This window comes from Mytilus edulis, chromosome 7 (assembly GCF_963676685.1).
Source record: "Mytilus edulis chromosome 7, xbMytEdul2.2, whole genome shotgun sequence".
NCBI classification, from domain to species: Eukaryota; Metazoa; Mollusca; class Bivalvia; order Mytilida; family Mytilidae; genus Mytilus; species Mytilus edulis.
The window spans coordinates 50704625-50726737 of record NC_092350.1 but is presented as its reverse complement, the minus strand read 5'-3'; the positions used below and the strand labels follow the sequence as shown (position 1 = coordinate 50726737).

Below are 22113 nucleotides of genomic sequence, written 5' to 3'. Positions count from 1 at the left end.
ATACACAAAACAGAGGATACTGTCAGCGTACAACAAAAAAAACATACGACAAACACAACCCCTTAAGCATATAAAGTCGACATAATACCAGCGTCATACCGGCGTCACACATCAGCGTATAGCTCCGACGTACGTCAATCGCGTTAAAAAAATCATGTACGCTGCCAATACTCTAGTAATTTTGGATGAATTCAACCTGTCAATAATATCGTTTATATAAGCGTTTATCGGGGGTACAAGTAGATGGAATGCACGCTTCAAAGGAAAACAAGTTGCATGAACGTATTTGAAACGCGTCCCGGTCGTGTTTTGGACGTTCTATAGGAGATTTTACGGAATTCTCTTTCTCGTGCTTGCGCAATGAACTGGCCGTCAAAATCCGCCATATTTGTTATTGTTGTTGTCATGGGCGGGAAAGCATAAACAATGCAGAAGAAAGAAAAGTTATCCCCGTATGCCTACGGGTTACCGGCCGAGGCAAGGACACGATACCAGGAGAAATTGGCATACAACAAAGGACTCGATAGGCTCCCTGATCCTTATGCTATCACTAAATCTGAATGGGTGAACGACCCCAGTATTTGGCCTGAACTTGACTTCGGTCAGGTTTACCTTTACTTGATCGAAACACCGTCAATGTTCAACAAAAGTTCAATGAAAGCGTATAAAAGCTTAGAAGCTTATAGGTAGAGTCACTCATTTTTTTCCGCGATTCGACATAGATTGAGAGAACAACCATTTAATTTGAAAAGGACACAAGTTGAACAAATTGGGGAAAGATTCTCACTCGCATTTATGGGTATTTAATCCCTGAATAGAATAAATATTCAGTGGTAGAAATATAATCTTTTCATTACATTTATATAACTATCCAGACTAACAAATTAAATATAATTAGACTGGCATCATCTGTATATCATGTATATATTTAACTTAAAACTAGCTACTTAAATAATCATTTTTATATGTACACTTAAATTAATTTTTGAGCATAAAATACATTGTATAAAAGTGTCCACTTCCACATTAGATAGTTGTTTTCAGACTGGTTTAATTTCTTAAGAATTAAAATTATTTGTTTTCAGTATGAATTTTAAAACACATTGTTTAACCTTTCACTGTTGGTATGGCCTATTTAAGCTTTAAAGACATGATTCTGGTGTGACATGGTAGACAGTTTTACTACATTGTAGCTCGTACAGTTTTTCACATCTTTTCTCTGATGGTAAATGGTTCTTAATGTTCTTAAGTAAGATATCATTCCACATGTCTTAACTGTTATTGACTTGATGCTATTTGGGTACAGTGATAAGCAAGTTGATGTCTCTTTTATTTCATCTAAGTGAAATAGAGTAATAGTCCCAGCCCCCAAGGGTGACTTGGGTATAGAAATATGGTCGCTTGGTCTTCTCCCGACCGGCAGTAAATCGCTTGCCGAAGTGGGGCGTCCATTTGGCTTAGCGGGATGTATCAAGTTCGCAGTCACGTCCGGTCAGAAGGGGGATGTTAAATCTGATGCCTCGTGTACAGAGAGTGCCACGCTCTTTGCACGTTAAGAACCCTTGCAACAACTCTTTTGAGGCGTCCGTAGGTGGCCTGTTGCAAGGCAAAATTTCTGGCCCTATCCAAGATACCCTCATTTTCTAGTGGCAGTCCAAATTTCCCCAACCATCATCCCAGATGGCCTCTATCGTATCAACCTACCTATTATATTTATTGTGAACTTGTTTTCGTCCTGAATATACATGTAATATTTGCAACTGGACGTTAAGCAACCAACAATCAATCAATCAATTTTATAGTCCCATTAACATGATTTAAGAGGATATCAATGCTTTTGACAGCAGAAGGGTGGGCCACCCTCCTATTAAGCAGATTAGAACACTGGTATTTGTTCGCCCACTTTTTTTCAAACTTCGTTATTTTTCCAGCTAAACTTAGTCCTAGGTTACCTGTTTAGTATCAAAATTGAAATGCAGTAGATTTAAGATGACAGATTGCTTCAATAAAAGATGAGTTACAATATCAATGTTTTAATCAATTTGTCTTATAATTCAGAAAATTAAATAACATGTTTATTGTTTTGAACTGGCAAAGAAATTTCTGTCATTTGTTGTTGAGTTTATGACCTTAGGGATAACCAGAACTCTGTCCACCCAAGTTTTGATCCTGTTCACAACATGGTATGTATATTATTATCCTATTTCAATTATTTATATGGCTGGGATTGTTATCAACCAACTAAATTAATTACCTCAAATTAGGCATTTCTCATGGCATGCACAAATACAAGCCATTTAACAAACTAAATTAATTACCTCATATTAGGCATTTCTCATGGCATGCACAAATACAAGCCATTTTTTTTTAAAGTTGAGCTAATCAGATGCAGTCCTTAATTTCAAAAAGTTTGGATTGTTGTTCCTGGTACGTGGGTTCGATTCCCACCCAAGGCTTACATTTACTATGTTACTTGTACCCATACTATATATAAATGCATGAAATTGTTTAGTTTTTTACATGTTAAATTTATTGAAAATTTCTTCAAATTTAGTGTTTGATATTGTTAAAAACTTAATGTCTATTATTTTTTAGAAGAAAATAGTTAAATATTTTTATACATGATATTTGATGCGATAATTATTGTCATCATTTACAGGAACTTTTTCCTTAATTCATTATTCAGTCAAATTTATCATAACAATGGGTACACGTAACATTTCTGCTGGTGCAAATGGAGGAAACTGTCTTGTGCCTCCACCAGGAATATCCATCCAAAGTTGTGAAAAGTTAATTATAAAATATTTTCATTTAATTAAATACATGTACATGTATATATATAATAAAGAAAGTTATTCATGCCTAGCTATCCAAAGTACATTTTGGAAAAGAAAACAGTTCAGTTTAAGCTTACAAAACTATATATTTTGTCTGGCACTTTTCTACTGTAATCTTATTATATTTTTTAACTATTACTCAGAAGTATGTTTTTTCTTATTGTACTTCATTAGGTATGTTGAAAGTGGTCATGTAGATCAGATAAAGATTTATGATGTCAACGGAAGTCCTTTCTGTTTTTTGAAAGCTGATGTGATAGGGTCGATGAAAATTCGGGACAAACCACACCAACCTTGGGTCTGCTTAGCTAAAGATACAGCAGACATATATTGTGCACATTGTACATGTCTAGCAGGGTATGGTTATTTTGTGTATACATTTCATTTCATTTTCGTCCTGAATATGCATGAAATAATTCATAGAATAGTGCAAATGAGACAACTATCCATCAAAAAGTCATAATTTGAAAACGAAAACCATTAAGTCAAAGTAAGGACTGCAACCGACACGGAACCTTGGCCAACTCAGAACAGCAAGCTATTATGCTAAATAAGGGCCCAAAACATTACTAGTGTTAAATCATTTAAACCGGAAAGAGAACGGTCTGATATATATATAACAAACGAGAAACACTAAAGACCGTACCTGTGCAAACAAATGCAGCAGGTTTATAAATTTAAATAATTACCGAGTCTTCTCCCTTACCTTGAACAATAGTAAAACATCACAGCATAGAAAGACACACTATAAAATTGTCAATTGTAATGACTCAACTCAATCAAAAGACATATGAAAACAAAAAATTAGGAAAAATATGCACGTTATTTGAACTATTATGATTGATAGCTTTCACATTGGCAATCATACCACATCTCCTAAATATATTTGATACATGTAGTACAATATCTATTGACTGATGATTGCTGTATACTAAATACTGTGGCAAATACTAGAAATGCTTTATTACTTTAATTCAGATTGGGAGAAATGTGCAGTGACATTGCTGCAGTACTGTTTAAAATAGAGTTAGTAGTTAGATATGGTGTGACACAAAAATCAGTTACTAGTGAGGAATGTAAATGGAACAAAGTTTTTAGAAAACAGGTATAATTTATAATATAGGATTGGACTTCTTTTTTGAGGAATATTGGCCATGGCTTACACTAAAGAACCAATACTGTGGTGGAAAGGCAATTGATGTATGACATAATAGATGATACATGTACTGATTGGTTAAGGTGGGACCTTGTTTTTTTTCAGTTTTCAGTAAATAAATAAACACGCACACACTATTTTCTGATGGTCATTATTAAAAATTGTCCACAATATCCAAATATTAAATTGGTAATGTTCAAAATCACTGTTCATTTTTTTGTACCAACAATATTTCCACTTTCTTCTGTCACTCAAAGATTTCAATGAATCTTCAACCTATTCTTTTGACAATGAAAATCTTAATAATTAATAAATTGCTTCCCTGAGTGCAGCTTGATACAACCACAGAGGGGAACAGTTGGGGGATCAATGGACACAATATTTGCACTTGATACAGGTCTGATTGAAATTAAATATTTGACACATACATGTAATAAGTTGCAAACAAAGAAAAACTGAAGCAAAAGAACTAAGAATTACTTGTAGGAATAGAATTTATATTCCAAACTTTGCTTTTGTGTAATATACTATGCTGTTGTGCAAAAAAATAGTATTTGAAGAATTTTAATTTTTAATTTTTGAAATCTGAGGTGAAAAAAAAAATATTTTCCTCAATTCAAATTTGAAATTAATTAGAAAATATAATAACCCATTTAAATACTGCATAAACAACTTAAAATAACATACATAATCATGTCTTTATTTTAGAGACATTCCTTAATCAGCTTTATTAAAATAGTAATGTCTAAAGATAAATTGACAGTGAATCATCTCCTCATGGAAATACTACATTTCTTTATACAGACTTTGATTCATTTAAATAATGTATAAAAATTACATGCTATTTTTGGCTAGTAATAACTTAACATATCTAGTTTCAAATAATCAAATCTAGTGTAATCTTGATTTCTAAGAACAGATACAATTTCTTTTATATCATATTTTGTATTTTCCATTACATAGCTTCAATCCTGTTACATGGCTGATACTTGTACAAAAATCTTGATTGGATGTGTACTAGCAGTTATATAGGATTTGTCCTTATAAGTCATGTAACTACAACTTCACCATAAGCTTATTAAGCCAATGACTCATTCCAAGCATAAAATAATATATAAAAAGACATAACTTATTCACAAATACTTGCAAATTACTCAAATGCTTAATAAATAAGACAATAATACATGTGCACATTAAGTATGCAAAGAGAGATAACTCTAATAATTCTTAATTCAGTTTGCAGCTTTATTTAAATTGAAATACAAGACTTACAAGTTTCCTTTAGTTATTTATATACAGAATCTTTAAAGCATACAAAAACAGATTACTGTAATAACTACTTGACTTAATTATTTAGCTGTCTTTACTATAAAATTGATTATAAACAGTCTAAAAAATATTGAACAAGGGAAAGATAGCTCAAAAGTTTATATATAGAGATTTTGGTAAAGTCCATCGGAAATTTGCTTGGCCTTTGGCTTGGTCAGCTAAAAAATGATATCCTTGTTTTGTTTAGGTTGACGTCAACTCAATTATGGACATACAGCACCTTATGAACAGTAACAGAAAAAAGAAATTGGAATGTGTTATACCATCAAGCAAAGATCCATTACCAGACAAAGCTGTGTTAGAATCTCTATCTAAGGTGTGTCCTAATGCTGCATTCTTTTCTCTGATTCCTCCGATGAATGATGAAGTAACTGTAGAAACATCAGTCAAGGTGAAACACACAAAAGAAGAAAAATTACCTAGACATCTAACAAGTTTTTATGATGTCACTAACAAAGAACTTACTTTACAGGAACTAATCGACAAATCAGATCAACTTTTTAGGAACTATCATTGCTCAATTTCTCAATCTGCCAATCTTTTCAAAATTACTGAAGCACAAAACATAAGTCCCCTTTGGTTTGAACATAGAAAAGGTCGAATTACAGCTTTAAAAGCTCATGAGGTTTTAACATTAAGACCAACTACAAATCCAAATAAATTGATTATGAGAATTTCAGGATACAACTCATATTATCTAAGTAAGAAAGAGGCTATCAAATGGGGACTGGAAAAAGAAGCAATAACCAGAGATACCTACATCCAATATATGGAGAAAAACCATTCAAATTTTGAATGTAAATTATCTGGATTGAAGATATCTGAACAAAATTATTTTCTTGGTGCTTCAGCTGATGGTGTTATTTCATGCAGTTGTTGTGGACGAGGAACCCTGGAGATAAAATGTCCCCACAAGCATAAAGACAAATCTTCAATGGATGCTGCCAAAGAAGACCCTACCTTGTGTTTGGACACACAATTACACTTAAAAAATAATCACAAATATTACACTCAGATTCAGTTTCAAATGTTTGTCTATGACACTGACTATTGTGATTTTGTTGTTATGACAAGTCCAAATGATGTTATCTTGCTTGCTATTGTTAGAATTTGCAGGGATCCTGAGTTTTGTAATACTTTAATAAGTAAGTGCACTTACTTTGTTAAAGAGCTATTAATCCCAGAGCTACTTACAAGGAAATTGCTACATGATTATAAAGTAGCAAACACTTCAGTCAATGATGTCACAAAAGAGAAATATTGCTTGTGTGAAGAACCAGAATATGGCAAGATGATTTTCTGTGATGGAGACTCGTGTGATATTGGATGGTACCATTATCAATGTGTTAATATTGTAAGGAAACCAAGGGGAAAGTGGCTTTGTCCAAAATGTAAAAAATAATTTGTAGAAGTAGTGAGCAGCAAACATATTTACAATATATTTATAACAAAACCTATTCTTGAAGCATGGACAATTCTTTGTGTACCTCTTAAGGGCAGACTATACAGTTACAGGGGAGGTAATGACGTTGCTAACATAACATGTTATTTTCGCGACGTCAAACTATGACATATCGGGAAAAAATGCATTTTTCGACTGATTTTTATCATTCAAACAATTTGTGTTTATCTTTTAAAACAAAATAGTTATGTCTTTCATTCGAAAAAAGAAAATACGGACACAAATCTGAATTTTTAGCAAATATACAAAATTTTGCTCTCATTTTACTCAAAAAGTAGCACATGAAGGTATATTTTTTATTACATATTTGATTTAATCAGGTACAAAATAGCCTATATGCAAATTTTCATCAATCTGTAAATACAGGTCCAAACCTGTATCGTATGCCCTTAATAGCTGAATACATTTTTTTTAAACAATTTCAGTTGAGGATTCTTTATTTCATTTACCCATTAAAATTGAAAAAAATTTACATTTTATTTTCAGAAGAATGGACTACTGTAGGTTCACTAAGTACCAAAAGTGGTTCTGTCCCCAAAAAAAAATAGTTTCATCACTGATTAATTTACTATCTGCATGTTTTCTATTTGAAAATAAGTAACTAAATTCAATATTTCACTAATTCTGCATTTTTATAGTTAAAAAGGCAAAAAATCCTCAAAAATCACATATTTAGGGAATTTATAGATTTATTTATGTTTATGACTGATGTTTAAGGTTAAAAAAAGGCAAAGATATTAACAAAAATCAAAGATTTATGGAAATGTTTTCTAATTTTATTATTGATGATATTTCAGGCCAAAAAGATATTGAATTTGATGATTGACTATGTAAAAAATACATTAAGAAATAAATCATTATTTATTTCTGTTCTCTGTTGAGATATTTCGGGTTAAAAAATGCATAAAATTCTCACAAAAATAAAGATTTCTTGAATTTACAAAATACTTTTAGTTATTATTAAACTATCTAGTGACTAGTAATTGCTGAAAGAACATGACTGCTTCAGCTCAATTAATTTCCACCCCAAAAATACCATATAAATTCCAACCAAGTCAATAAACCATGAATGACTTGAGGTTTGGGCAAACAATATTTTAAACATGAAATAAACATAAAACATATATGATGTACCTTATCAAATGACATATGAATAATAATTTATAACAATACATATTAGACAAGCAAGATTTAATTCGCAGCAGGTCAAGTTTACGAGCTTATTCCATCTACGCCAGTGACTTACAACCTTACGACTTTTCACAGTGCGCCAGAGGGTTGCATCCTGTTCTGCAAATTATGCTTTGTAACCATAATGAATTTGTTTCACCAAAAGCTAAAAGATTCCAAAATATTGTTTTTAAAGCTGATTTTTAAATTTTCCAATATCATCTGTCATTTGAAAAGATTTAATATTCAATGGCCTTACCTTTAAATAAGGATGTACTTCGGTGAAGTTTTGGAATTTGTGTCAGATGTTTCGATTGTTTTTCCATATGATAAAAGGTGAAATATGTTACCCAATAACACCAATTTATCCTTTATTTATACCTAAATAGCTGAAGGGCTATTTGCCAAAGTTTAAGCAGATTTTTTAGTTTCTTTCTTTTAAATCGAGACCCAAATAATACCAATGAAAATATATTAAGTTAAAGTATAAAAATAAAAGTCTGAGTTAGCCTTTTCCCGCCATATTTTATAAATCAAATATCTCGAAAAGGAGCTGCATGACCTATCAATATATTTAGCTAATTTTTATCCTTTACTAATACGCTTCCAGCTTTTAGTCCAATTTTAAATATCCTTATTTATTCAATTTCACCTAAGTACACCCTTAAGAAAAATATGGTAATCAGTTATTGAACAATATTAGGGTGCATATTTATAATAGCAGAGCAAATTGTCATAATACTGTCAGAATGTGGCACCATATTCATTGACATCTTTCCAGACAAAATACGGAAATTTTTCAGTCGCTCCATTTCTCTTTCTACATGAATTCGTACATGAGCTATATTTCGGCTTCTTTCCACTTCAAAGGCACTAAGCTGGTCTTTTCCCTTAACAAACGATGGTATGATTAATTCCGCCCCCCCTTGATGCCAATTCATCTTTAATAAGAAAACCACGGTCTGCTAGTACGACATCTCCATGGTTCATAAAGTCAAGATATCCTGATTTAAGTGAAATTATCTTATCTGAAGTCCGCCCCCCAAATGCACGTGAAACAAAAGAAATACTACCACACGGAACAATACTGACTAAAAATTTAATTGTATTGTGGTGTTCATAGTTACTGTAAGTACATGATCTAGCAGTAAAATTTGATGGAGTCTCTATATAAACTTCTGTGCAATCTATAACTGAAACACATCTTGGAAAGGCCTCCTTGAAGCAGTCTGGTCGAGAGCGTAAAATGTCATTTTTATTTGGCCAATGAATCAACCACTTTAATTTGTGTGCTAATTGAGGGATGACACTGTCATTTAAATTGGTAACAAAACTAAGGGAAACTCCAAAACGAAACGAAATATCAGTATGGGGGGAATTTAAACGTAATTTCATTAAAACCAAAAGAAGGATATCTGCAGAACTCAAAATATATGAGGAAGGTATAATACACGTTACAAAGTTCACCAACCACATAAAACATGAATAAGACGGCAATCCAGTGTAAAATTTTGTTGTCTCTTCAGTCTTCTCCAAAGATAGACTTGTAGTCTTTATATAAGGGGGTTTATTTTTTATAACATTATTTTCAAACTGAAGCTGTTGCAGTCTATCAATAAGTATTCTGTTTTCGCTTATAGCATTTTCAAATAATATTCTGTAATTTTCAAATTCTCCTGTACCTGAAATGTACATGAACCAAAAATACATTACCTTTCTTTTACAGAGATATTTGAAACTTGTCTTAAATAACATAAGGGTCAAATGACTTTTACTTAAAATTGAAATGATTGATATCATGTTGATAGTCCTTAATATAAAGCTTTACATAGTTAACCTATTGTACATAATATAAGAAAAATTGACCAAAACTCAAAAATTAACTTAAACCACCGAACAATTAAAATGAGGTCAAGGTCAGATGAAACCTACCAGCTAAACCTGGTTACATCTTCTGACATCAGACTCGGACTTCTCTTGAATTGAATTTTAATGTGCGTTTTGTTATGCATTTACTTTTCTACATTGGCTAGAGGTATAGGGGAGGGTTGAGATCTCACAAACATGTTTAACCCCGCCGCAGAGTCTCTGGCCTTTGTTAGTCTTGTATTATTCAAATTTTAGTTTCTTGTGTACAACTTGGAAATTAGTATGGCTTTCATTATCACTGAACTAGTATATATTTGTTTGGGGGCCAGCTAAGGGACGCCTGTGGGTGCGGGAATTTCTCGCTACATTGAAGACCTGTTGGTTACTTTCTGCTGTTGTTTTTCCTATGGTCGGGTTGTTGTCTCTTTGACACATTCCACATTTCCATTCTCAATTTTATGTACACCTTACAACCATTCCATACATCAAATATACTACTGCACTATTCGAATATGAATTAAATGAAATGTGGTATGTATATACAATTTTTTTAATATGCACTTAGTATGCATCATTAAAATTCAGTGCTAATAAATTGAAAACTGATGGCAAAAAGTCTAAATTGATTACCAACCCTTTGAACACATAAGAATAGTACCATTTTTGTCTTCCAACTCAACATTGCAGTCTAAGTCTTGTAAAGGCAGATGATCATTTTCTTTGCCATCAGCTGTCATCAAAAAGTTTAATTGCATTCTGCATTCCCTCTCCTTTTGATCAGCAGTCCTTTTTACAGCTCTTTTATATCTCTTACAGAATAGTGATAATATTTCAATAAACTAAAAAGAGAATAACTTTGGATACAAATTTTAAATATTTCTTTCTAATTTCAAATAAATAACTTCAACTAAAAAGTTAGTACTTAGTGAACTGCTTCTCAATGACTGAATCAATTTTTCCAAGTATTTGCAAAAAGTATGTCATAGATGTATTTTATATTCAATTATTGATTAATATTTTCAAATAACTGTCAATGAAATTATTCAATGATCTGTAATCAGAATAATGGTTTACTTTTATAAAGTGTGACTTTGATAGCGAGTTGTCTCATTGGCACTAATTATTTTCAAATCTATCAATAAAATTATACAATGACCTACATGTATACTCAGAATAATGGTTTACTTTTATAAAGTGTGACTTTGATAGGAAGTTCAATGTCTCATTGGCACCCACACCACATCTCCCCACATCTATTTGTTATATCTAAATAATTGATAACAAAAAATTATAAACTATATATATAATGGTATGTAAAATGAAAACTGTGAATTGGAACATATTATTACAAAGATAAAGAAGATAGAATAACAGATTATTACATGGCATCTTTCATATGGCATGTATCATCAGCCTATCTGATATTGACCAAGGGGGGATAATACATGCAATATGAAAGATTACATGTTATGATCTTTTTATCATATGTTTCAACAATGGAGAAAAACATTGACCTAATAGTTAGTTGCTTTATAGTCCTCATAGTTTCCATTTTTTTCATTAAACATGTAATTTTATTTGGTTGATATTGTCCTAACAATTGAATTTGAATATAACAATATGTAATATAACAATTAAAATCAGGATATATTTGTTACACATGTAGTGTTCAAATGTCCAAATACAGAATTTATTGGGTCACATAATATGAATTTTATGGACCCGATAATTTCTTGTAATCGGACAATTGAACACCCGTGTTACTTTGTCCAATTGTTTTTATTATACCTGTCAACACTTTTAGAAGATGAAACTGCATTATCACCACAACTACCATATCCCATTTTCACAGAAGGTGCATAATCAGGGCTTTTTGGATCATCACATTTTCCTTAAATCATATAATGGAAATAAATCATAATTAGTGTCAATAATTCATCAAGATAAAGGGTCAACCTCATAATTTATTATGATTCCTGACACAGAGATAATTATAGCTGAAAGAATGCTGAAATATGTAGTGTTTGAGACAAAAACTAGAGTACAAAAGTTTAAAATTAACAAATAACCAACATACCATAATGTAGTTGACCTTTTGGTTATACATGATGTATAATTCAAATTAACCCATGAATTTACTAAATTCCTAAAGGCTTAAGCATGTAGAGCAATACTTGAGTTAGCTTGCTTGCTTTGTTTTTTATATTGTACAATCATTGAATAACACCCAATTAAATTCAAATATTATACATACAGTTTAAACTATGCTTATATACATTATTTAAAGATTTCAATCTTATTTACAAAGCTTGTATAAAAAAAATATACAAACAAAGCAATCAAGCCTGGGCAACCAAAGTTTTGCTTTACATGCATTAGGAAATATGCTGTAACAGATATTAAGAGAAAGAAGTACTAGACTGTGTCTGTACAATAAAAAAAGAACACAAGAATAACCAGATGCTCCGCAGGGCGCAGCTTTATACCACAACAGAGGACGAACCCTGAACAGTTGGGGCAAGTATCGACACAACATTTAATCTTGATACAGCTCTGAATTTGGATTGTGATTAAATAGTTGACACAACTGTTGTCAGGGCTCACACTACTTCAGAATTATAGGGAGAAGTGACTTCTCTTTTTGAAACTGATAGGGAGAAGTGGTGAGATTTGAAAGAGAAGTAATCATTCGTGCGGTGCGCTACAATGTTTGGATTTTACAATAGTATAAAGGGCAATATGTAAATAATGTTCTTTTTATATTGTTCAATTCATATCTGAGTAAAAAAATTACAATTAAAGTAACATTTGAAATTAAAAGTTGTTTTAAGTTTTACTAAGGTTCTTGTAAGAAACTACCAACTAAATATCTAGCACTAAAAAAAAAATATTTAAAAAAATGTAAAGAAATTATAATATATCAATTACCATTTAATTTAAAATTATCTTGTGTATGAAATTCAGTGTTTCTCATAAAAAAAAATATAAAAGTTATTAAGCTGGGCCATAATATATTGATATTAGTATAATAGTCTCAGAGTTAAGCAACTTTAATCAATAGTTTAAAAAATCCATAAAAAATATAGGGAATTATATACACCAATCAATTAGATGTAACCAAAAGTCTCTTAATATGTGTGGAATGTGTAATTTTTCCCTTTGGGTTCAATATTCTTCTGTCAGCTGTTCCATCCGTGCGTCCGTAGTAATTATTGTAAAAGTACGGATTTCGGTCATAGCTGGTCCGGTTCAGATCCGTAGTTTAGAAATCGGTCAATGGCGGACGAATACAAGAAAATTTACAAAAATAAACGATGTTTGACAAGTTATTTGGAAAGGAACATGACATTTTTAATGCAATAAATGGATTAAACATTTACTGGATGCAACTTTTATCACGTTTAAATGAAGTAACAAACTTATTTTGCCGCCGAAATTTCGGTTGATGTACGTTTTCGAGTAACAAGCACTGGAACTTGCAGAAATGCACGAAGTGATAAAAAGTTGTATTTTTATCAAATAACCTGCTACACACTGCGAAGACAATGCTTCAACCTCTTTTCTAAAGATAATGAATCGTTTATGTCTGAATTTCTTTAATTATCTATAAAAAATTGATGTTTCATCAACTTGGTAAAAATTTGAAAATGTCCGATGACGGAAGCGACTGAAAGCGAGTATCGTCATGGACAGGGCGACTTGTTTTCGCTTTTGGGGGTCGGGAAAAGCGAAGTGACGGTCGGTAAGGCGACTTCTTCGCCCAAGTCGCCTGGTAGCGTGACATAGGTGTCTGACACAGAAGGAATGTGGTCTAAGAACTTAAACTTAAAAAATTTTAAATTTTAAATTGGACATTTACCTATTACAAGTACACACCCGTGATATCTCGGGTCCGTGACTGAATTAAAGTATATAACTATGCCTAAGCCTTATTTTAGTAATTAGTATTGTCATCTGATAAAGTCATGTCGATTATAAGATACAAAGTTTTCTCTGCTTTCAAATCTTTCTGTTTGAACCCGTCGACCTGGAACTTATCAATTATTGGTAATATTAATTATTTGGAAAACAAAAGGTCCTGGCTATCCAGGAATGGAGTATTGTTTAATCAACAGCATTGTCCTATATTAGTTATCTTAGAAAGTCTTGCTGATTGCTGAAAAAAACTACAATAGGGAACAATTTGACAATGATTGAATTTAGTAGTGTCAGCCCTTTGATTATGACCCGTGTATATAGCAAAATCCTAAATACACCGTTTGGTGGTGCGCCTGTCAAATGCGGAACGTACAGATAAGGTAATAGCTAACAGGTGAATATACTATTGGTATCGGTATTCGGATTCGACCCGGAACTTGTTAATTATTGGCAATATTAATTATGTGGAAAACAAAAGGGTCTGGAGTGGTGTAATTTTTAATCTACACCATTGTCCTATATTAGTTATATATAGAGTTGAATTCTTTGATTTGTCGTTTTTACCCGATGACGGCTGACAAATTGGACCTCGTAATTTTAGTATTATAGATGGTCCAATATCCAAAATCTAAATACATGGTTAGATTCAATATATCATAGAACCCCAAGAATTCAATTTTTGAAAAAAAATCAAATAATGTTTAATTATAGAGCCTTTAGACCTCAATGTGGACCAATTTGATAACCACGCCCAAATATTAAAAATCTAAATACATGGATAGATTCAGCATAATGAAGAACATGGGGTTCTTCAATATGCTGAATCTATCCATGTATTTAGATTTTTAATATTAGGGCGTGGTTATCAAATTGGTCCACATTGAGGTCAATTTTTGTTTAAATCAAACAAAGTTTAATTTTGGAACCCGATTTGGACCAACTTGAAAACTGGGCCCGTAATAAAAAATCTAGTACATGTTTAGATTCAGCATATCAATAAACTCATCATAGATACCAGGACCTAATTTTATATATATGCCAGACACGCGTTTCATCTACAAAAGACTCATCAGTGACGCTCGAATTCAATAAAGTTAAAAAGGCCAAATAAAGTACGAAGTTGAAGAGCATTGAGGACCAAAATTCCTAAATGTTTTGCCAAATCCATCTAAAGTAATCTATGCCCGAGGTAGAAAGCCTTATTATTTCAAAAATTCTAAATGAAAGAACCCCAAATATTCAATTATTGTTAATATCAAACTAAGTTTAATTTTGGACCCTTTTACCTTAATGTGGACAAATTTGAAAACAGGACCAAAAATTAAGAATCTAAATACACGGTTAGATTTGGCATATCAAAGAACCCCAAATAATTCATTTTTTTATGAAATCAAACAAAGTTTAATTTAGTCCCCTTTTGGCCTGTAATTCCTGAACTGTTGGGACCAAAACTCCAAAAATCAATCCCCACCTTCCTTTTATGGTCATAAACCTTGTGTATAAATTTCATAGATTTCTATATACCTATACTTAAAGTTAGTAAAGTTTTCTTTTTCGGAAAAACAAAAGTCTTCGGAGGCAACGTCATACCAATGTATGACCAAAAAAAAATCAATTCCCAACTTTCCTTTTTTGGTCATAAACCTTGTGTTAAAATTTCATATATTTCTATTAACTTACACTAAAGTTATTGTGCAAAAACAAAGAAAAATGCTTATTTGGGACCTTTTTTGGCCCCTAATTCCTAAACTGATAGGACCAAAACTCCCAAAATCAATCCCCACCTTCCTTTTATGGTCATAAACCTTGTGAATAAATTTCATAGATGTCTATATACCTATACTTAAAGTTAGAGTCGGAAAAACAAAAGTCTTCGGAGGCAACGTCATACCAATGTATGACAAAAAAAAATCAATTCCTAACTTTCCTTTTGTGGTCATAAACCTTGTTTTAAAATTTCATATATTTCTATTAACTTATACTAAAGTTATTGTGCAAAAACCAAGAAAAATGCTTATTTCGGACCTTTTTTTGGCCCCTAATTCCTAAACTGATAGGACCAAAACTCCCAAAATCAATCACAACCTTCCTTTTGTGGTCATACATGTAAACCTTATGTTAAAATTTCATAGATTTCTGTTTACTTATATTAACGATATTGAGCGAAAACCAAGAAAATTGCTTATTTGGGCCCTTTTTGGCCCCTAATTCCTGTTTTCAATTATTGCAGTCTATATAGACAGAAAGAGTTTATAATTAACATGGAAAAACTTAATGTATTTGGTCAATTTTGAAGATAACAGTCTTGAATTTGATGGATTAAACATTATTAGAACCTTATGCTAATCAATTTTAATGACAGTTATCGTCTCAAAAAAGCAGACATAGAAAAATACTATCTGCAATTAAAATTAAAACCATACCAAATATTATTGTTACACATATTATGCACTTTCATAGTACTTTATCTGTGAATTCACATTATTTTGTCATTATACAGAGTGCATACAGACCCCCCTCCCCCATATTCTTTGAATTTGTAGGTTCAGCTCTATCATCAAGGGATGGCGCTGACACTACATGTACCCCAGAAGTGAGACTGTTCCAATGTTATAGAAGCAAAATGGCATTTTATAATTTTCTTATTAACAGGAAGATATTTTAAACTACTTGATGTGTTAACAAATTCTAAGTCCAAACATGAAAAAAATTAGGCAGCACTTCCCCTAGAAAATGTACATTTCCCCCCTTCCCATGTAGACCCCAGGCCAAACAGGAAGAATCAAGAAAGAAGATGATCAGTGTGGAGGCAGGTTCATTTATAAAACATGAAACCATACACCATATCATACCTATGATAGAAAATATTAAAATACAAACCATACATATCTTTGTCCTCAAGACCTCATGCCAATAACAAAATACAATGATCCACAACTGGAGTACAATGGCAGTCCGTGTGCAGTCTACACTATTATACAGTTATACAGGTCCATGAGATTTATATGGAGTGAACCATTTTAAAAAAGGCCATGCACAGATAAAAATATTCAATGAATAGCTACCCATACTTGCTTGTACTGGCTAAACTGGCTAAGTCATAAATTTGCAAATATTTGAGACAAGTGGCAAGTGCCCGTCAGAAAAATACAGGATTTTTTAATTTGACAGTGAAGTTTAGAAGTAAAAAGGGATATAGCAAGCACTGGAAGAAATTTTAAAGGTTTTAAAGGGTTTAAATAAAGCATTGCTTTTAATTTTTACCATCAATGAAATGCACGCTGCAAACTCTGGCTCCCTCATCACCAGATATCCAGACTTTCCCTGTTACGGGATCCCTCCGGTTTATAGCTCTTATCCAAAGCTCCTTTCTTCCTTCATCTTTAGGAATCCGGTGGAATTTGATTCCCGGTTGTTTGTAACTATCGCGATTTCGGCAACCTAAAACTATGCACACTTTACCCATGGTTTGTTAGTAAACAGACGACAGCTGACTTCCGTTTCAGTCACATGGCGCCGAACGGAACTGGCCGTTTGACGGCCAGGCTTCCCCGGATTTAAAAATAGAACCGAGATGACGTCATCGATAAAACCTCCTATTATCTTGAAGCGTATACAACATGCCTTAAACGTGTCTCAAACTTATCTGTAGCGCGTTAAAGGCGTTTGTAGCGTATGTATAACGTGCGTGTAGAGTACATGTATAGATTTGACACATGCTTAAGCTGGATTAAAACTTTTATGCTGCATGACAAATTCCACGAGTTGTAGCGTTCACCAAGCGTATACCTTTGTATTTCGACGTACTCAAAGCTTATGCAGCGCGCGTTAAACGGTTGCTTAAGTTCCTCTGGCGTGCAACTACAATGTAACGTATACCCACTTTGTCAATTTTCTCTGTACGTTTGGTGCAAGCCGGTCTATACGTCAATTATGTCGTCTAGAGTTCAATCTTATGTAGAAGTTTCAGGTGAATAAGAAAAAATATCAACATAGTATATCTTTTATTTAATAAACACATGGTTGATCACAGATAGCTGTTAAGGATTTTAACACAATCATCATATCGAATAACAAATTGAACACATATGTGTGGCTTCGAAAAATAGTAATACTAATGGTCTTAAAGAACGGTACTACCCCTTTCCGGAAGTGTAGGAGCTGTGGTTTCATCAGATGATAGAGTTGTCGCTGTTCGTCGGATATTACTCTTTTCTTCTTTGTTCTATATTTTGCCATCTATTATTCAATTCCTCAAGGCGGAAACAAGATTGTCGTCGGAAAATTAATGAAATAAAAGTAACAACACAAATTTGTATAGAGAGTGATAAATCAATTGTAATTGCATATTATACTATTTGTAAAACCACAATTCAAAGAGTCCTAGTTATTAGAAACGAAATGATTCACTAGACAGAGTTGTTGGTATCAGTTTGTGAAGTTATGTACTTTTTTAAACTATAGACTGAAGACCACATTGACTATGCTGACCCACAGAATTCCAGGTTTGATATATTGTGTATTGGTGGGTTTCTGTTTCATTGCAGTATATACTAACTATTTTTTTTAAACACTCTGTAATAGGCATAAGAAGAAGTGTAGTGTGTGTACATTTATATGCCATAATATTTTTATTACAACAACAAAAAAACAACAACTGTTTCGTTCGTTTGTCAGATGCTATAGTTGGGAATATTGAAAAGTTCCTGAATCGTGACATTGATAAAAAAAAAAAATCATGTTGAAGGATTTTGTGTTTTCTCTGTTTTTTCAGATAACAAGTTCGCTCCCATCATTGATAAAATTTAATTTTACTGGAGCTTTTTCTATCAGTAGCTATAGATAAACAGACATCTCATTTTAAATTATACCATATCTTCTTATTTTAATATCATGTTTATTGACATATACGTGTCTTTTCTTGGATCAGTGGTTAGCATCCACCATTCCACATTCGAATTTCTTTATCAAGTTACAATATCCCGATCCTGTGATGAAACATTCTTTGTTGTATTGTTCAAATATGTATTATTTTTTTTTAAATTGCTGTTAAATAATAAGTAAAATTCAAAATATGTTAATTACCCTTCCAGAGCATCTAGTCACCTTTTCGGTATATATAAATATTTATTTTGTACGAGGATTATTTTCATTTTTATTTTAGATTAGATTCTTAACATATTTTGTACTGTCCTTTTCTTTTTGTCTTGTATATTTATTCAGTGGTTGTTTGTTTATGTGTTACATATTTGCTTTTCGTTCATTTTTTGTACATAAATAAGCCGTTAGTTTTCTCGTTTTAAATTGATATTTTGGGGCATTTTATAGCTGACTATGCGGTATGGTCTTTGTTCATTGTTGACGACTGTAGGTGGCACTGTAGTATTTCCTGGCCCATAAAAGATAATGATAGCCTTTTTAAAATTTTCACCACTTTCTAACACTGCAAAAAAATTCTACATTCACAGTTAACTGAAGTACTTTCATTTTACTATTCACCAATGAATTTGAATATGTATCATGACCGTTTACTTTTTTTGCTATTTTTAAAAACCTAAGGCCACTAGTACTTTTAGGTCTTTTATGGTGCAGTGAATACAAAATTTCAAAAAATTCTCAAAAATTCATTTTCATCTGTATGTAAAATTATTTCATATTTTTCTACACCTGATTCATCCCCCAGTTTGGGAAAGTAAGTTCAGTTGATACTGTATTTTTTGTCCAATCGCACTGTTTAGATACATTAACCTAAGTAGGGTACACAAAAGAGCAACCTCAATTCTGGAATGCAAATACTACCGTGCCACCTGTATGGTGACCTATTGTTGGTAATTTCTGTGTCATTTTGGTCTCTTGTGGAGAGTTGTCTCTTCGCCAATCATACCACACGTTCTTTTTGATATCTTTTGTACACATTTTGCTTTTGTCTCTAATATAGTCACCTTAAAAGGGTTCCTTGATAGAATCTTAATGGTCAAAATGACTGGTTTTGTGCTTATTTTCACTTCAAATACCATAGATGAATTTAATAGGACAGCAAGAAACAACCAATGCAATTCATATGCAATATATGTAATAAATTTGGCCAAGCGATTCTACAGGAAAGCTCCAAGCGATTGTACAGGAAGGCTCCGAGTGATATTACAGTAAACTTGCAAGCGATTGTACAGTCAATAAAAATATCCGACATGGAGAAAATGAATATATTTGGATTTTTACTGGGACAATGACTTTCAGACAGGTAAGAATATATATCAGAAAAGGTACATGTGAAAATTCAGGTAGCAAACATTGATTTTTCGATGTTTATTTGACATTTTCGATCGCTGTTGTGTGACAATTTTGATCATTTTACACGGAGCTCCACCATTTTAAGAAAAACGTTTGGATGCATGTATCTTTCTTATTATTTTAGTGGTTCATATTTACACAAAGAATGTTTTAGCTATCAAAACTTAAAGCAGAAACGTTATATAGGAACATAAGAGTTCATCAAAGTTTCCATCAAGCAACTTGTTGTTTTGCAAATGTCGGAGCCCCGCTTGACAGTCTCCCGAATGACCAAATTATTAAAAAACCGTACAGTTCCGTTCCCACGCTGTGATTCTGCTACATTGTAGTTGTGAAAGTCATTAGGTAAAATAATGATCCTGATAAGATACAAATTCTAAAAGATAAAATAACAAAACCCAAAGAAAAATTCATAAAACTTATATTCTTTACTTGCTACGTACATCAGTATAGTGTAATCGGCGTGGTTTAAATGTGTTAGTTGGTTGCTCACCAAGTCGGACAAACATTGCAACTGTATGCAAAATTTCAAAAATGACAGAGTTCAACAGTCTGTCATTTATGGAAATTATTTACAAAACAAATCTTAAGATCAAATATGCATTCTTTATAAGTAAAATAAACAGCGAAATATAAAAGTTCAAGCTTGAAATTCCATATGTAAGCCGACGTTTGTACTCTGGGTGCCTTTATAATTTATCAAAATGTCTATAATCCAGCAACCTGTCATGAACAAAATAAAGAAAATCCAGACGATATGCGTACCTTTAATATGAATAGTTACACCTGGTACATAATTTAAACATGAAGAAAAAAGACTACCAAGTGGGAGATTGACGGTCGAACGGACATGGGTGAAACAATATGATGATACGTGCTCTATTAGGAGTTTGGTGACAAAACATAATTTTGAATATCCAGTTCATATAATGGAATGGTAATTTGAAGATCTAAAATGAAATAGCAATGTAAGCAAGCTTATATTTCCGTCATTTTGTTCTTGGTGGAAAGTTGATTAATTGGCAATTTTACCGCACCTCTTTAACTCATTATGGTTTGAATTTTCTCCAGAAGAACAAAATTTTAAGACTTAAACAGATATGTACTAAGAGACTGAAATGTTACTGTGATAAGTATACTACACATGTTTATCAAAACTTTCCAATTTAGAGGACCAACGTTTACTAAAACTACAAATAAGAAATAAAAAGATACTCGTCCAATAGGCAATTTGCTTGATGTCTTTAGTTTTTATTTCGTTAAATGTCCAGATTTTGCTTTCTTATTAATTGCATATCCCATATCTCCAATTCTCATTCTAACTGTCAACTGTTGTACAAATAACATGTTCCATATATTTTTTTGTTTTATTTGTATTTGTACTTTTACAAATAAAGTCTCATGTTACCACACTTCCATATTGAGCAAGCGGTAACGTAGATAATTTTCTTTGTGCGTAAATGTTTGTAAACTTTGTCGATCTCTTTGAAAAATTTAGAGGCAATGATCTAAATTTTAAATAACTTAAGTTTCAAGTGACGGTCGTAAATTGTTGGATTGATTGCTGGTAGCCAAACGTTCAGTGGCCATTATTTTATGCATGTTTAGGACGAGAACTTATGTACATTGTCAGAAATATAAAATGTATTTATATTCACTACGACACAAGTGGAAAGCTCGGCGAGTCTCGCTTTTCATCGTGTTTCTAAAGCTCGTACAAATACATTTTATACTAATATTACAATGTACATATATATATATATTTATCCACACAAAGAAATACATATAGTTCTTTTTTACATGTATATAGATCTACATGAAAGTTGCATGCTTGTTATAAAAACTCCTTTTAATACTGTGAAACTCCTCGGGATTTTCCCGACGCCTAGTGTGTGAGCAATATGCTCTCCGGGACTTGAATTTAAAAGGAAAGTCTGTTAATTTTCTTTCAGTCGTTTTGTCTCCGAACTTTTACATGTACATTATTACCAACTCAAATCACACAAAAAAACACACTACCACCGAATACCCATGCAACCGTAAATTAACACGAATATAAAATCTAAAGGATTACAAAATCT

At 32.2% G+C, this 22113-nt stretch overlaps 1 protein-coding gene across 2 annotated transcripts; it reads right to left on the bottom strand.

The window, feature by feature from the left end:
- Positions 1-4549: 4549 nt before the first annotated feature.
- Positions 4550-17335, bottom strand: LOC139481728 (uncharacterized). 2 transcript variants are annotated; one of them, XR_011654672.1, is made up of 5 exons: positions 17006-17335; positions 11612-11714; positions 10482-10630; positions 8607-9636; positions 4550-8464 (listed from the first exon to the last, which is right to left on the bottom strand). XR_011654672.1 is itself a non-coding variant. In XM_071265215.1 (4 exons), exons 1-4 carry the CDS (start codon positions 17205-17207, stop codon positions 8846-8848), a joined length of 1245 nt encoding a protein of 414 aa, XP_071121316.1. In that variant the 5' UTR covers positions 17208-17335; the 3' UTR covers positions 7011-8845. The 2 variants fall into 2 exon arrangements, 1 of the variants encoding a protein (XP_071121316.1); XM_071265215.1 differs by having other exon boundaries at positions 7011-9636.
- Between the last annotated feature and the right edge of the window lie 4778 nt (positions 17336-22113).

What these genes read in the sequence shown, in the direction of transcription:
- LOC139481728 (XM_071265215.1), bottom strand. Translation starts at nt 17,207, where the DNA reads ATGGGTAAAGTGTGCATAGTTTTAGGTTGCCGAAATCGCGATAGTTAC. An exon ending in CAGCGTGCATTTCATTGATG is followed by an intron (nt 11,715 to 17,005) that starts GTAAAAATTAAA and finishes ATATGATTTAAG; the next exon opens with GAAAATGTGATGATCCAAAA. An exon ending in TGAGTTGGAAGACAAAAATG is followed by an intron (nt 9,637 to 10,481) that starts GTACTATTCTTA and finishes TGTACATTTCAG; the next exon opens with GTACAGGAGAATTTGAAAAT.